Source organism: Ailuropoda melanoleuca, chromosome 19, assembly GCF_002007445.2.
Source record: "Ailuropoda melanoleuca isolate Jingjing chromosome 19, ASM200744v2, whole genome shotgun sequence".
NCBI lineage: Eukaryota > Metazoa > Chordata > Mammalia > Carnivora > Ursidae > Ailuropoda > Ailuropoda melanoleuca.
This window is the reverse complement of record NC_048236.1, coordinates 26897652-26914370: the sequence shown is the minus strand read 5'-3', so window position 1 is coordinate 26914370 and position 16719 is coordinate 26897652. Positions and strand designations below refer to the sequence as shown.

The 16719-nt window shown below is 37.7% G+C and overlaps 1 protein-coding gene across 2 annotated transcripts in view; it reads left to right on the top strand.

The window, feature by feature from the left end:
* Positions 1–16719, top strand: part of FILIP1 (filamin A interacting protein 1) — a 173250-nt gene that overhangs the window by 97022 nt on the left and 59509 nt on the right. For both annotated transcript variants that reach the window (XM_011232635.3, XM_011232634.3), the window contains exon 3: positions 12406–12579. In XM_011232635.3, the coding sequence (XP_011230937.1) occupies positions 12406–12579 (174 nt within the window). The remainder of the gene's footprint in view (positions 1–12405; positions 12580–16719) is intronic.

Genomic DNA, 16719 nt, shown 5'->3' with positions numbered 1-16719 from the left:
CTTTTGGGTGTGCTACTCAGCAGATGCGGCTGTTCCACATCAGCCAGTTTACCTTTCTGAGAGAGAAAAGAGGAAACTGGTTTTTGTTGGGCACCTACAGTATTCCAGGCACTACATTAGGCACTTCGTGGATATTTCATTCTCACACAGAGGGGGAAACTGAAGTTCAGAGCTAACTGGCCAAAGGTCACATGGCTAGAGTAAACTGCAGAGCCACGATTTGTCTGGCTCCCAAAGGGCAGGGTAGTTAACATTTGCCATAGCTACTGCTATGCCCATTTTACAGGACAGGAAACCGAGTTCAGAGAAGCTAACTCACTTGTTTCAAGTCACACTAGCAGTAGTGATAATGCATATTGCTAACTCAAGATTCCCAAGTGCATGTTCTTTCTACCACATCGCTTCTCTTGAGTTGTAGTAAAAATAAGCGTTACACTAGCTCTAAGTCTATGTCAAGAACCAGTTCAAAGAGAAAGATGAAAGACAAGCGGGTGAAAGAACCACACAGCAATATACCTCTTCAGTACATCAGAACAATTGATCTTAGAATGACCACCTGAGTTTGTGAAAAAACAGTAACTTATGTACCTTATATTCTTTTTAAAAGGAAAGGGGCTTTATAATTCATTTGAGGATGCTCCTACTCCCAAGCCCTTAAAATGAAAAAACTCTAGTGTTTGAGGTACTAACTCTTGGTTACTTATGAAAGTAAATTTCCAGTGTGGCATTCCCTGTAGGTTCATAATGGCTGACATTTTCTCGTATTTTTCTTCAAAAAATTAAACTCTAGTTCTAAGTTGGTCACATGTGTGTTATAAACATAGAATTCACTGAAGTCAGAGGCTGAAATGAATATATCAAAAAACATGCCAAATCTGAAGGAACTCTATGTTATGTGATTCACATAAACCTCGCGTATAAATTCTATCCAGATGATGTAGTCTTGTCTTGTTTGTTTGACATATTTTCTCCTTTGAGAAAAGTCTTACTTATATTCCCCAGCCCTCACCAGACACAGGATAAAAATAAGATCAAATAAACTAAGCTATCTTCTTCCTCTCCTGCCTCTGCCCCCACCGGCTCGGTGGGAATGCCAGGTTCCCTGAGGTTCCTTCCATAATATGCTGGAAGTCCTCAGAGGACGACCCACACGTGTTCTGCACACACCTCTAGGCTATCATTTGGCATTTGCCATTTTGCCCTTGTTCCTACTCCAAGGGGTAATGATGGCTACCCCTGCAAGTGCCTGCTGAAAGCACAGCCAACACTGCTGTGTGTGCCTGCCCCAAAGGCTTTCTCTTTTGTTTATGTCAGCTGATGTCTACTTGGAGACTGCTCAGACTGATGTCTACACTGAGAGCATGATGCAAGATATAGAGAGGGCTGCTCCTTCCTACTTCCCCCCCTTTACTACTGAAGCATGGTGTCTTGAATTCTAATTTGCCAATTCCTCTTGGTTTTATTTAGGTCTTTTATGGCCATCCCTCACCCTGAGACTCAGGCGTGTGTTGAGGGGGATGGGCTGGAGGGGAGTCTGAGTGACAGACACTATGCTGCACTCAGACTCACCCTTCCCCTCTGACCCTGCTCTATTGTCCTTCAACCAACATGGTGCCCTTCCTCCCTTGGGATGAGTGCTTTCCCAGGAAGAGCCTCAGTTCCTCATGCAAATAGCTCTATGGCAAGGCCACCCTGCCAGTCAACCCTCCAGACAGGATTACATGGCAAGATTTTGCTCAAGCTTGAAAAATGACTTCTAGAGACAATCTAACAAGGAGACAATCATAGAAAAAAGTAAGGAGGTGAACAAAATTTAACCTAATAAGCAGGATTGTACCAGAGATGTCTGTACAGAGCTGTACAGAGCTGTCTGGTACCACATCTAGTATAGATGCTTCCTCTGTCCTAGGTCTCATCTAGCTGGCTTTTGCTGAAGGGATTAAATTTATGGGGCTAGATAAACAACCACCATGAGAAAATAAGCATCTAGTTGTGCTTTCACAATGGCTTCTCCCATATTTTCGGGAATTCAGTTTCTCAACTTGTTCACAGAAAGCTGGACCCTATCTGCTGGACCTGCTCATAGATAGGGGTGGGGAGTTTAAAGGCTCTGTGCCAAGGTCTTTATTAGCACAGAACAAAAAGCTTGTAGTCTTTTGGAATTTAAGAAATTATACACTGCAGCATCACAGCACTGCATGGGGGAACCTGTGACCTTATCTAATTTCTAATCCGGGATATAGCAGCTGTTGTACTATTAATATCCCAAAGTGTGTAAAAAGAAAAAAGAAGAAAACCACATAAGTAGTGAAAGTGTGCTTAAATCCATGGATGACTCTGACATACAGCTAACTAATCATAAGGAAAATATGACTGAACATTTATAATTTATTACATTGGAATTTTACATTTTTCTTTAAAGTGGTAATCTCTAAATAAAGGATGGGAATAGTTTTTCTTTTCTTATTCCAATTCTTTTGGGAACAAACATGATATTTTTAACTTTTTAAAAAACTGTGGTCAAATATACATAATGTAAAATTGACCATTTTAACCATTTTTAAGTGCACAGTTCATTAGCATTAAATGTATTTACCTTGTATGCCATCACCATCCATCTCCAGAACATTTTTCATCTTCCAAACCTGAAACTCTGTCCTCATTAAACAACTCTGTCTTCCCCAACCACCCACCCACCCCCCGACCCTGACAAGCACCATTCTACATTCTGTCTCTGTGAATGTGACTATTCTAAATACCTCGTATAAGTGGAATCATATAATAGTTGTCCTTTTGTGACTGGCTTATTTCACTTTGCATGTCCTCAAGGTTCGTCCATGTTGTAGCAAGTGTCAGAATTTCCCTCCTTTTAAAGGTTGAATAATATTGCACTGTGTGTATACACTACATTTTGTTTACCCCTTCATCTGTCAATGGATACTTGGGTTGTGTCTACCTTTTGCTATTGTCAATAATGCTGCTATGAACATGAGTGTCCTTGCTTTCAGTTCTTTTGGGTATGTACTCAGAAACGGACTTGCTGGGTCATATGGTAATCTACTTTTAATTTTTTGAGGAACCACCTTACTGCTTTCTATAGTGGCTAGAGTATTTTACATTTTCATCAGCAGTGCACAATAGTTTAAAGTTTTCTACATCCTTGCCAATGTTTGTTATTTCCTGTGTTTTAGATGATAGCCATCCTAATGGGTATGAAGTGGTGTCTGACTGTGGTTTTGATTTACATTTCCCTAATGACTAGTAACGCTGAGCATATTTTCAAGTGCTTGTTGGCCATTTGTATATCTTCTTCAGAGAGATGTCTATTTAAGTCTTTTGTCCAATTTTTAATTTTTGGTTTTTTGTTGTTGAGCTGTAGGCATTCTTTGTATATTGTGGGTATTAATCTCTTAATGGATAATCAGATATATTATTTGCAAATAATTTCTCCCATTCTGTGAGTTGCTTTTCACTCTGTTGATTGTGTTCTTTGATACCGAAGCTTTAAATTTTGATGTAGTTCAACTGATCCATTTTTTCTGCTGTTGCCATGCTTTTGCTGTGTCACATGTAAGAAATCATTGTCAAGGGGCACCTGGCTGGCTCAGTCCACTGAGCATCCGCCTTTGGCTCAGAATATGATCCCCAGGTCCTGGGATGGAGCCCCGCATTTGGCTCCCTGCTCAGCGGGGAGTCTCCTTCTCCCTCTCCCACTCCCCCTGCTTGTGCTCTCTCTCTCCATCCGTCAGACAAACAAACAAACAAATAAATAAAATCTTAAAAAAAAGGGACTCATTTTCAAATCCAATTTCATGAAATTTCCCCCTCTATTTTTGTCTAAAAGTTTTAGCTCTTCCATTTAGGTCTCTGATCATTTTGAATTCATTTTTGCATATGATGTAAGATAATGGCCCAACTTCATTCTTTTGCATGTGAATATTCAATTTTTCCAACATCATTTGTTGAAAACACTGTCCTTTCCCCCATTGAATGGTTTTGGCATTCTTATTGAAAATCATTTGACCACATATGTGAGGATTTATTTGTGTGCTCTCTGTTCTATTCCACTGGTCTACATGTCTGTATTTATGCCAGTACCACACTGTTTTGATGACTGTAGCTTTCTAGTAAGTTTTGAAATCAGGAAATCTGGAACCTCCCACTTTGTCCTTTTTCAATATTGTTTTGGTTCTTTGGCTTTTCTGCATTTTTGGATGGATTTTTCTACTTTTGCAAAAAACATCATTGGGATTTTGAGGGATTTTATTTTTAAAAATTCAAGGTATTATGTTGGTAATAACAATAGCATCTGCTTTTAACATTTTAATGAAATATTTCTTTTGGATGATATTCAGTCTGAAGTGCTAGAAAGGAGTGATCTCTAATAAACATGGGTATAGAGACTTTTAGGCACTATTGACCATNGATTTTATTTTTAAAAATTCAAGGTATTATGTTGGTAATAACAATAGCATCTGCTTTTAACATTTTAATGAAGTATTTCTTTTGGATGATATTCAGTCTGAAGTGCTAGAAAGGAGTGATCTCTAATAAACTCTAATGACTTTTAGGCACTATTGACCACATATTTATGGAAAGAAATTTCTCCAGAGAAACCAAGACACATTTTTAGCCCCAATGGCCTTTAAACTAACCATATTTGAATCTTCTCCTTATATGTTGTTGGGTTACTAATCATGTTAACTTTGCATTCTAAAATTCAGGAGAAAAATAGGTTTAATTTCTGTAGTAATAGTTAATATCATCATAAATTATATAGCTTTTTTTCTTCCAATATATTTAGAGTATTTGTATTTACCTAACAAGAGTAAATAGTACAATTCAATTTGTATGAGATTTAAAGATAGTCCATTTCTTGTTGCAACATTCTGGTAGAAAGTACTGTTTTCCCTTATTCCGTTTTCATATTTTTTTTTGCAATAAACTTAAGAGCAAAGTGGCTCCTAAATTATAGACAAAAATGTCAGATGACGGAGTAGAAGTTCACAAAATGTAATTAATTGTTTAGCTCTTTTCAACAAGGCTAAGTGGTTAAGGTTGTTCTGAGATTTTCAGTGCCAGTTTACGCCTCTCTGACTTCACATCATTTAATTATACTTTCTTATTTGAACAAATATTTACTGAGTTCCTACCACATGAGCAAGCATTCTTTTAGTAGACACTGTAGACACATCTTTGTCCTCAAACCAGCTCACAGCCTAAGAAAGAAAGACAAGTAAACTAATAAATTACCTTATTTAAATAGATAAAGAACGTTGAATGGATTTGCCGAAATAGGAAAGCATTAACAGAATGGGCATGCGTTGGTCATCCAGGACCGTCTTTCTGGGGTTCCTTGGCTCACTGCAGCAACAGGACTGTATTTAGATAGTTAACAAAATAATACAAAGAAGCAAGAGTGTTTAGGAACTTTTAAGTCCTAAATACTAAAGTGAATATTAAAATTGTATTAATTTTTGAAAAATTTTTAAATGACTTCCCATTCACCCCAAGTCTTCAAGTAATTGTAGTGCTTCAGGGGGGTATACCTTCTTTAGCTTGATTTTGCCCTGTCCTCCCAGGATGTTATACATACCCATTTTAGAAGTGTATAAAAAGCTATGTCACATGTGCATAAGAACTAAGCATTCTTTCTGACTCATGGGTTTTCCAAAAGATTGAAAAATCCCATAAGTTTAAAAAATAGTTGCAATTGTCACCAGGCTTAATCATCAATAATGGCATGTTGCCTTTAAAGAAAGCTAAGTTTTAGAAACATTGTCACTGAAATTTAGTACCTGAGTATAGTAAGCTTCCTATGGCTGCCAATAGCTAGATATGGGGACATTTTGGAATATCCAGTCTCCTGTCCACTCCTGTCCACCACTTTGTCCTAGGATGACAAACTCATCCCAGTTTGCCTGGGACTATCCTGATTTTCAAAACTCTAGCTTTGTGGGGCCCTGCTCCTCTTAGTCCCAGGCAAACTGGGATAATTGGTTATGCTCATGTCCCAGAACTGGCAATCACTTCCAATGGTTTCCAGGGACTCCCCTGCTTTAGGCTGTGGTGTGAAGTGATCATGATTCCGTGGTGAAGAAGAATCAGTGGAACTGATAACATAACGAGAACATGAGAAACCACTGGGTCAAGCAAGTACCTAAGAATTAGATGACTCTGCCCAGAAGCTTGAGCTAACATAGCAATGTTTTAAGTGGTTTTAGTGTTGAATTGGCCTATCTGTCCTAAAGCAGTCGTTTCTAAATGTAGCTGTGCTTTAAAATCACCTGCAGAGATATTTTATTTTATTCCACTATAATTGATGTACAGTGTTATATTAATTTCAGGTGTACAATATAGTGACTCAACCATTCTATACATTACTCAGTGCTTATCAAGATAAGTATACTCTTAATCCCCTTGACCTATTTTACCCATCCCCTCACCCCCTCCCCTCTGGTAACCATCAGTTTGTTCTCTATAGTTAAGAGTCTGTCTTTGGTTTGTCTCTTTTTTTCCTTTGTTTGTTTGTTTTGTTTCTTAAATTCCACATATGAGTGAAATCATATAGTATTTGTCTTTCTCTGACTTATTTCACTTAGCGCTATACTCTCTTAATCCACCCATATTGTTGCAAATGGCAAGATTTCATTCTTTTTATGGCTGAATAAAATTCCATTTTGTATGTGTGTAGCACAATTTCTTTTTTAAGTAGGCTCCATGCCCAATATGGGGCTTGAACTCACGACCCTGAGATCAAGAATTGGTTGCTCTACCAACTGAGCCAGCAAGGTGCCCCTATATACCATACCTTCTTTAGCCATTCTTCTATTGATGGACACTTATGTTGCTTCCATAGTTTGGCTATTGCAAATAATGCTGTAATAAACATAGGGGTGCATGGATCCTTTTGAGTTAATGTTTTTATATTTTGGAGGTAAATACCCAGTAGTGTGATTAATAGATCATAGAGTAGTTCTGTTTTTAACTCTTTGAGGAAATTCCATACTGTTTTCCACAGTGGCTGCACAGTTTGTATTCCCACCAATAGTGCTCAAGGGTTCCTTTTTCTCCACATCTTTGCCAACCCTTGTTGTTTCTTGTGTTGTTGATTTTAGCCATTCTGACATGTATGTGGTAACATCTCATGTAATTTTGATTTACATTTCCCTGATGAGTGATGTTGAGTATCTTTTTTATGTGTCTATTAGCCATCTGGATTTCTTCTTTGGAGAAATGTCTGTTCATGTCTTCTGCCTACTTTTTAATTGGATTGTTTGTTTTTTAGGTGTTGAGATGTATCAGTTCTTTGTATATCTTGGATACTAATCCTTTATTGGATATATCATTTGCAAATATCTTCTCCCATTCAGTAGGATGCCTTTTAGTTTTGTTGATTGTTTCCTTCACTGTAGAGAAGTTTTCACTTTTTTTAGTCTTAATAGTTTACTTTTGCTTTTATTTCCTTTGCTCCAGGAGATATATCTAGAAAGATGTTATTATGGCCAATGTCAGAGAAATTATTGCCTGTGCTGTCTTCTAGGATTTCTATGTTCTCAGGTCTCACATTTATGTCTTTAATCCATTTTGAGTTTATTTTTGTATATGGTATAAGAAAGTGATCCAGTCTCATTTTTTTTGCATATAGTTGTTCAGTTTTCCCAACACCATTTGTTGGAGAGATTATCTTTCTCCCATTGCATATTCTTGCCTTCTTCATCATAGATTAATTGGCCATATAAGTGTGGGCTTATTTCTGAGTTCTCTACTCTGTTTCGTTGATCTATGTGTTCATTTTTGTGCCAATACTATACTGTTTTGATTACTACAGCTTTGTAATCTATCTTGAAATCTGGGGTTGTGATACCTCCAGTTTTGTTCTTCTTTTTCAAGATTGCTTTGGCTATTCTGGGTCTTTTATAGTCACATACAAATTTTAGAATTATTAGTTATTGTTTTGTGAAAAATGCTGTTGGTATTTTGATAAGGATTGCATTAAATCTGTAGATTTCTTTTGGTAGTATGGACATTTTAACAACATTTGTTTTACCAGTCCATGAGCGTGGAATATCTTTCCATTTGGTATTTGTTTGGGTCATCTTCAATTTCTTCATCAATGTTTTATAGTTTTCAGAGTACAGGTCTTTCATTTCCTTGGTTAAGTTTATTCCAAGTCTTGTATCTTTTTTTGGTACAATTATAAATGGGATTGTTTTCTTAATTTCTCTTTCTGCTATGTCATTATTAGTATATAGAAATGTAACAAGTTCCTGATTATTGATTTTATATCCTGAATTCAAGTTAATTGTTCTATCTGGTAGTTTTTTGATGGAGTCTTGGGTTTTCTACCTGTAGTATCATGCCATCTGCAAAGAGTGAAAGTTTTACTTCTTCTTTACCAATTTTAATGCCTTTTATTTATATCTCTTATCTGATTACTGTGGGTAGGACTTCCAGTACTATGTTGAATAAAAGTAGTGAGAGTGTACATCCTTGTCTTGTTCTGATCTTAGGGGGAAAGTTCTCAGTTTTTCCCCATTGAGTAGGATTTTAGCTGTGGGTTTTGCAGAGATTTTAAATCACATGTCCTGGACTGCACCAACATACCTGTTGATTCAGATTTTGCACGTTTTTAACAGGGTGAATGAATGATCTTTCCTCCACACACACCTGACCATGTCACTGTCTTGCTGCTTAAAAATTCCAAGGCTTCTTGCTGTTCCAGGAGAAAATGCAAACTCAACACCTGGTTTACGAGGTTTTTCGTGATTTGCCCATTATTTATTACTCCAGCTTCATGTTTTCCAGCCCATGCATCTACATCTGTTTGGCTTTTGCCTACAGTTTCTCCTTGGCCAAGAACACTCTTACCCTAAATCCCCCATTCCCTGGCTCAAGTACTCATTGTGAGATTTTTGAGTCACTTCCTCTGTGAAGCCTTTTCCTTAGCTTATAGTCAAGTCAAGTGTATTTTTAGATGAAGTTCTTAGCCCCCTGTTTCTCCTCCATCCTAAGACTTAACATGTCAATGCCTTTCAATTATCTGTTCATATCCTTCCAGGCTTTAATCTCTAAGGATGCAGTTATATCTCTAATACTGAACACAATGCATTGCCCTAAGTGTGCACAAATATGCATTGAATGAATGGTTGGATTTAACTCTTTTTTTGAACTATGCCACCTGTTGTGGCTCCACTTGTTCTGTGTCTTATTCTACCCCCACTTCTGCCATTTCCTGCTCTCCCAGCACAGCCCAGATACCTTCTATTGACTTTATAAGATGAATCAACTCACCTGTTGGCCGTGGGCTTTGCAGAATAGCTCTTTGCTGCCCCCATATGTTTTTAATCTGTTCCTTATGCAGCCAGTCGAGACAACCCCTTGCTCCATCTGGTGCGTTACAGTTCTGCAGGGACATCTTTGTTCTTGGCTTCCATATGTCTCCCTTGGCACAAAGAGGAACTTGTAGGATGGAATAGAAGAATGCGACCCCTCTGTATCTGTTTTTTTATACCCTAATCTCATATTTATTCTCCTTCATCATCAGGACTAAATAAATCGAACAATTTTATTTAGTTCCTTCCTTCTCTGACCCCTTTCTTTCTCTTTTCTGGAGTCGTCTTCAAAGTTTTCTTCCCTCTGGGTCCTTTTACGTATATATAAATACAGTGGTCTATTTAGCACCTCTGCAGCACCCTAAGAATTTAGCCACTTGCTTCTGATGAATGTCTATGTGAAAACAGTAATGTTTAAGGACAGGAACCTTCTTACATTTTGTATTTCATTCTTCTATATAAAAATTAAGAAGTTTCGGGGCACCTGGGTGGTGCAGTGGGTTTAGACTCTTGGTTTCAGGGGCGCCTGGGTGGCGCAGTCGTTAAGTGTCTGCCTTTGGCTCAGGGCGTGATCCCGGCGTTATGGGATCGAGCCCCACATCAGGCTCCTCTGCTGGGAGCCTGCTTCTTTCTCTCCCACTCCCCCTGCTTGTGTTCCCTCTCTCACTGGCTGTGTCTCTCTCTGCAAATAAATAAATAAAATCTTAAAAAAAAAAAAAAAAGACTCTTGGTTTCGGCTCAGGTCGTGATCTCAGAGTCCTGAGATGGAACCCACGGTGGCTCTGTGCTCAGCATGGAGTCGGCTCAAGTTTCTCCCTCCTTCTCTCTGCCCCTCCCCCTGTGCACACACTCTCTCTCTTCAATAAATAAATACATCTTTTTTAAAAATTAAGAAGTTTCTTAAAATGGAGATGTAAAGTGCTTTTATCACCAAAACGTAGGACTTTATTTACATAGATTGAATCATATATTTAAAGTAGTTAAAAAGCTTATTGTGATTAAATAGTCATTTCATTAACCCATTGATTAAACAGACACCACAATAATAATGATCGATTTACTATATGAAACTACTTTAAATAGTAGTGATTTATAGGCAGCATTTGTATTCCTTCCAGGGTTATTATTATAGCAATTAAAAAGCTTTTAGTAAGTTCATGATGAATAGTGTGATTCTAAATATATAATGCCCAGTGTTATATCACCATAGCCTCTTTTCCTTTGGTAATTAGTGTCTAGAGTAATTAAACTAAGAATGAAATGTGTGGTATATGTAGCATATCAAAGTTAATCAACTCAAGATTAAGTACATTTTTAGGGAGAGAAGAAAAAGGTGTTTCATATCAGTTGGAACAAAAGAAACTGTTTTCTTCTAAAAGAATTAAGATTTGGTCAAGAAGATAGATACCAACAATATTTACATGTTTTAAAACCACATAGCTTAAACTTTTGAACTGAAATAGCTACTTATTTACATTTCTAAAATCTCCTTATTTATATTATTTGCCTGAAAACCAATAACCAATGACAGACCTTAGGCTCCTTCAGTACAGGGCCACCATCTACAGAATGGAGTTATGCCTTGGACAAGGGTGCCTGGGAGAGGGGACAGATAGGGGTTGAAATATAGCCCTTTCTTTCCTTGCTAGGTAAACTGCACTCTGACTCAGGCTATCTCCCGGAAGAAGTAAACATCTTTTCCTAAGCTACACAAAGATACTATACAAGATAGTGTGGTGCTGCATCTATGCTTATGATCTTTCACTCAACATGGAAATACATTGCCTTTCCATTAAATTTATTTTCTGACTTTAACTTTCTTGCTAATTCCAATCTACTAGTTTCTTCAAAATTAATATTTTCCAATTTTTGTCTTAAAATGAGCACATGTAAATGTGGCAGAGACAACATGGGGAAAATCTGCAAATTCCAGTCTATTTCTGTAATAAATTAGTCTTTAGCCATCTGGAATTAGAGTAATTCGGAGACTATGAAAAAGCAATAAAAGTGAGAAACCTCAAGAAAGACAAATTTTATAATGCTCTTGTCTTATGGCTAACTAGTTATCTCCCTTGTTTAGAATACCATGATAATGAGCCAGGTTTATAATGTCAAACCCATAATTAGTGTAACACAGGGGAAAACTCTATTCTATTGCCATAGACTGCAACTCTAGCCCACCAGTTTGCTCTCTGGTATAGGTTGGCATGAGATTGGATACTACATACCCATCACCATTACTGGAAAAACAAGTATATTACCAGATGGGAGTACATTTACCAAATGTCAGCTCCATCATAACTAGAAAATTCATCACTACTAACCAGTAGAAAATACATCCAGATGTATTTGCATTATGTGATGAGATCCCTAGTCAATATGATATAAAACCTATAATCATGTGGTTTTCTCAAGAGCTCAACAAAGTGCTGAAGTTTTGCTGAGAAACCAGAAGAACAACCCTGACCCCACCAATCTGACTCATGTGATTGGTAGTCTGAATGTTACAGGAGTTAAATTTCACCTTTGGTGTGAATACGTTAGATCGAAAAGCCCAGCCCAGCACCATGTGAGTTTCCAACCATGTGTTTCTGTATAAAATGAATCACTTGATGGGAAACAGGAACTCATTAATAAAGGCTGTTTTTGTTAATTACACATAGAGTTATAACTAGAATGGGGAAACCAGATTTGAATACTTCATTGAGGGCATAAATAGAAAACTAGAAAACTTTAAATTGTCCTTGACATCATGTGCACTGAAATGGGGTAAGTATCCCAGGTCCTCTTGATTCAGAAGCACTCAGAATCTTTTCTACTTAGATAAAGCAATTTTTATGTAGTTAATATTAGCACAAATCCGTTTTCTGCTTGCCTGCTTCCTAGCAACCTGAAGCAGAGTATCTGCTTGCCAATCTGCTTTTGATAAAAAATAAGAACAAAATACTCAGTGAATTTGCCAATAGCACCGAAGAGATGGGGATGTGTTCAATAAGCTTTGTGTTGATTTTGTGAGTCTGGCATGTGATTTATGTTGTCAGCTGTCTGACCTTGCCGCACTGTACCACAGGCCAGGGAAGATGTGATCCACATGCTGAAGACAGAGAAAACCAAGCCCGAGGTTCTGGAGGCTCATTACGGGTCTGCAGAGCCAGAGAAAGTGCTGCGAGTCCTGCACCGAGACGCCATCCTAGCCCAGGAGAAGTCTATAGGAGAAGATGTCTATGAGAAACCGATTTCGGAGGTAAAAATATGACATCAACAAGTTCCCGTACATAAGGGTACCTCAGAGTGATGGTTTACATTTTCCATTTTACAGGCTTTAACATTTTCTTTCAAAGGCAAAATTTTTATGATACACTAGTGTAGAATTAAAGTGTAATTAAATAATTTATGAATTATAGTGGATACATTGCCATGATAAGAATTTTAGAAGCATTTCCTTAAATATACTTAAAGTCCAAAATATATTTCTCATGTGATTACACTAATTACATGCTCTTGCAGCCTGTTATTCTTTTATTTCTCTAGGAGATGATGTGTGTAAAAATTTGAAGTGCTCATCAGTTTTGGCATTGAATTGTCAGGATCATTAGCAAATTGGTAACCTAAAATTAAATTGATTATGGATATTATATTGATGGACATTTATTTTATTATTGATATTTATAAAGGGACTCTGTTTTAGTGTCTTACAGACATAATAAAGGGACTCTGTTTCAGTATCTTACAGACTGTCATAATTAAAATGGTCTCATGTGAGTAGCTAAAATGCAATGGTTGAGGCAAAATCCGAATGGAATGCTTAGGGTGATTCTTTAAGATGAAAGAAAATCTAATAGGGTTATATTTAATCATTTTTATGTAAGACTGTGTTAGGAACTATTTACTATGTTATTAATTTCCCATGATACTACGTGTTAAAAGTATTCTCATATTGTAGTAAAAGTTTGAGGCTGAATTAGGGAAACAGTTGCTAGATCTAGCCATACTGACTTCAGAATTCATGAGAGGTGAAATTAGTATCATAAATGAAGAAAAAGAACACAAAAATTAAAAGCGAAGCAATTTATTATAATATAAAATATAATAATATAATATAAAAGATAATATATTATCTTACATCAAGCCTTTGTAAATGCTCAGTTTGATAGATCTCAGATAAGATCCGCTCTAGACAGTATTCACAGCAGATTGATGGTCCTGTAATTACCCTGATTTCTGCAACAAGGATAAGCTGGAGCTCTTGTTTTAATCTTTGCCTAATATGTTAAGAGATGATTTATGATGGGATGCAGTCAAATGGCTGAATCCACTTCCATGTCTGAGAACCACAGTTACCAGCTGCATATGGCTTTGGGCGGGTCACTTCAGCTCTCTAAGCTTATTTTCTTCTATGTCAGGTGGGAGTAACAACAATGCGTATCTCCTACTAGAGTTGTCGTGAGGATTAAATGAAGCAATGCCTGTAAAGCTCTTAACACAGTGTCTGATACATACCACGTACCCAACAAATACTAGCCGTTAGTATTTGCTGGGATTTGAGCATTATATTCGCTCACATCTTTAATTAGTTCCAAACTTGGAGGGATTTGAGGAATAAAAGACAAAACTAGGTCAAAATATTCATTAAATATTATTCTTATGGTAACCCCCTGGACTGGAGAACTCAGATTGGATAAATGATATCATATAGGTTTCCTAATTCTTTTCTCCCAAGTTAGAGCTTAGGATAACACCTTCAAGGAGAAGTAGGTCTGAAAGCACACACACTTGCCCAAAAGCACTGCCTCTAACCCAGTGAGTTTTATGGAAAGTACACAAAGAAAGGAATTTCTGACCAAGCTTCAGAAATCAGGCCTAACCCAAGCTTTCCTGTCTCATGGACAGAGGAGCAGAGCAGAAAAGACTACCCTGTGGGTGGTCCTTTTAGAACTGGCTTAGCTGGGCATGCTTTTTGGTTTCTTTCTCCTCTCAATTCACAATTTGAAGTGTTATTCCTTCTACCATCTACAAATTTTGGGTCTCCTAACCCTTTGGATTTAACAATCAAGTTGTCATTACGCAGGAGCAGGAGTCCTTCCAGCTTCATGAGGGACAATCCCAATTCGATCACTGTTCCGTTAGCCTGCTGGGACCATGAGCAGATAGTTCTTAGAAGCCATGCTGTACCTCAGGCCCAAAAAATCACTGCTAATTTTAATTCCCTTACCAAATTAGGCCCAGCTAGGTTATCCAATAGACCTCACCAGAGATTAAGCAATGAACTCCATGCAGTGGACCCCCTCTGCCTTGCCAAATAGCTGGGGAGAAATTAAGCAGCAAATGTTAAATCCCCTGAGCTTCTTTGTGAATTAAAGTCCACGATATGCAAGTTCATAATTCTTTTTTTTTTAAGGTTTTATTTATTTATTTGACAGAGAGAGACAGTGAGAGAGGGAACACAAGCGGGGAAGTGGGAGAGGAAGAAGCAGGCTTCCCAGCAGAGCAGGGAGCCCGATGCGGGGCTTGATCCCAGAACCCTAGGATCACGCCCTGGGCCTAAGGCAGACGCTTAATGACTGAGCCACCCAGGTGCCCCTGAAAGTTCATAATTCTTAAGCAGAATTCCGAAGAAATCCAGGTTTCAGTGTCTTTCCTTCCCAAATTCTTATTCTGCTTAGCCTTAGCCAGAGGGATCTTAATCTTAAGCATTTTCAAACTTTAACTAATATATCCTAAAGTCCCCCTATTCCCCTTTAATCAAAGAGTCTAAAGAATTATTAGAACACATGCAATTATCATAATACCAACCTCACATGCATAAATATTAAAAATACAAGAAAATCCTCTGTTCCGCAGTCTAGTCTTTTCTCATCCCACTATATCCATATTTGAACTGTTTATGCTACTGTCTTGCCTGAATACCCTTATGTTTGTCTCATCTTTCCTTCAAACTCTACATCTCCAAGTTTCTTAAGTGTGTTCACTCAGGGCCCATCTATTTTAGCTGACACTCTGAAACTCACCAGATAATGCTTCAAATGTTCTACTTTGATCTTCTCAGAATTTAATTCTTAAATCTGTCTATATTTTATGTATCCACTTTGAATAGCTATTGCAGTCTTCAAGAGAATGGCTTCCAACTGATCTCATGGAGAACTATCTGCAGTTTTACAGCATGTTCCTCAAACATTTTCTAGATCCCACCACTTTTTCTGGGGGGAATCACATTGCTCTGTTCTCTGTGCTCTCTTATCTCTACCTCCTCTGGTCACTCATTTTGATTCAAAAATGACTAAAATATCTCCCTTCTTTATACCCCTATCTTTAAGAGCACTTAGATCCATTTCCCTTTTGTGTAAGCCCAGTTTGTTCTTTAAGACTTTATGTTTCCTCTTTAGTAGATTAAGATTTAGATTTAGATTCAATAGATTTCTCTCTTCCTAAATCCCTTAATACTGCTGCAGTTAGCATTCTGCTGATAACAGTGCTAAAATCACTTCATGAACCATGATTCTTTTGTCTAAAACATGCTGAAGTTTCTCTCCAACTCGAGTCCTTAAACCTCTTCTCTGTCAACTTGATTTAGTAGAATAAAACTTCCAGGTATATTCTCCTTAGTAAATTTTGGTCTTTGGTGTTATGATGATCTCATTTAATTTTCCTTCCACCTCTGTCCAAGTGGGAGCTGTATTTCTAAAGTAATAGGTCCCCCATTCACTTTCACTATTCATTAATAAAAGCAACTATTCCTCTATGGTTGAGCCACAGTTTGGATCCTGAAAACCAAAAGTCATGGACACAGTGTACATGATTAATGAATCTACAGAGCCCATAGTTATGGGAAGTGGTTTTCAGAGTCTCTAGACAAGCCACATAGATCCAAGAGAGAGGTTAGCCCACCTAAGTCCTCTTCTGGGAGCTCTATGTAGTTCCAAACAAAATAACAAGAAACAGGGTCTCGTACAGCTGATCTCTTGCTACCTATGTTGGTTCTTACAGCTAGAATTTAAAATTGAAAGCTAGATCCTCACACACGAATGCTTTATTGCTAAAGAAGAATTTGCTACCTCTGCAGTTTAAAGTCTGGGTCTGCAGTTGAGTGTGAAAAACAGTGTGCACACCAGTGTCTTGGCATCCTTTCAGTGCATTAAGAGACAAAAAAAAAAAAACACCTGTCTTCCTGATTACATAATCAGTGCTGGGTTCAAGCTGTGCTAGTGTAGGTGAGGGGAACATGGCCCACTGAGACCCCAGGAACTGCACCAGTGAGCTAGCCCCAGCACTGTAACTGCTGAGAACAACCAATCTCAAAGGCCCACATGGACAGGACATACTAAAGCTATGGTCTACCTTCTACCTAGGCTGTCTCAGAACACTTTAGATCAACATAAGCTGTTTT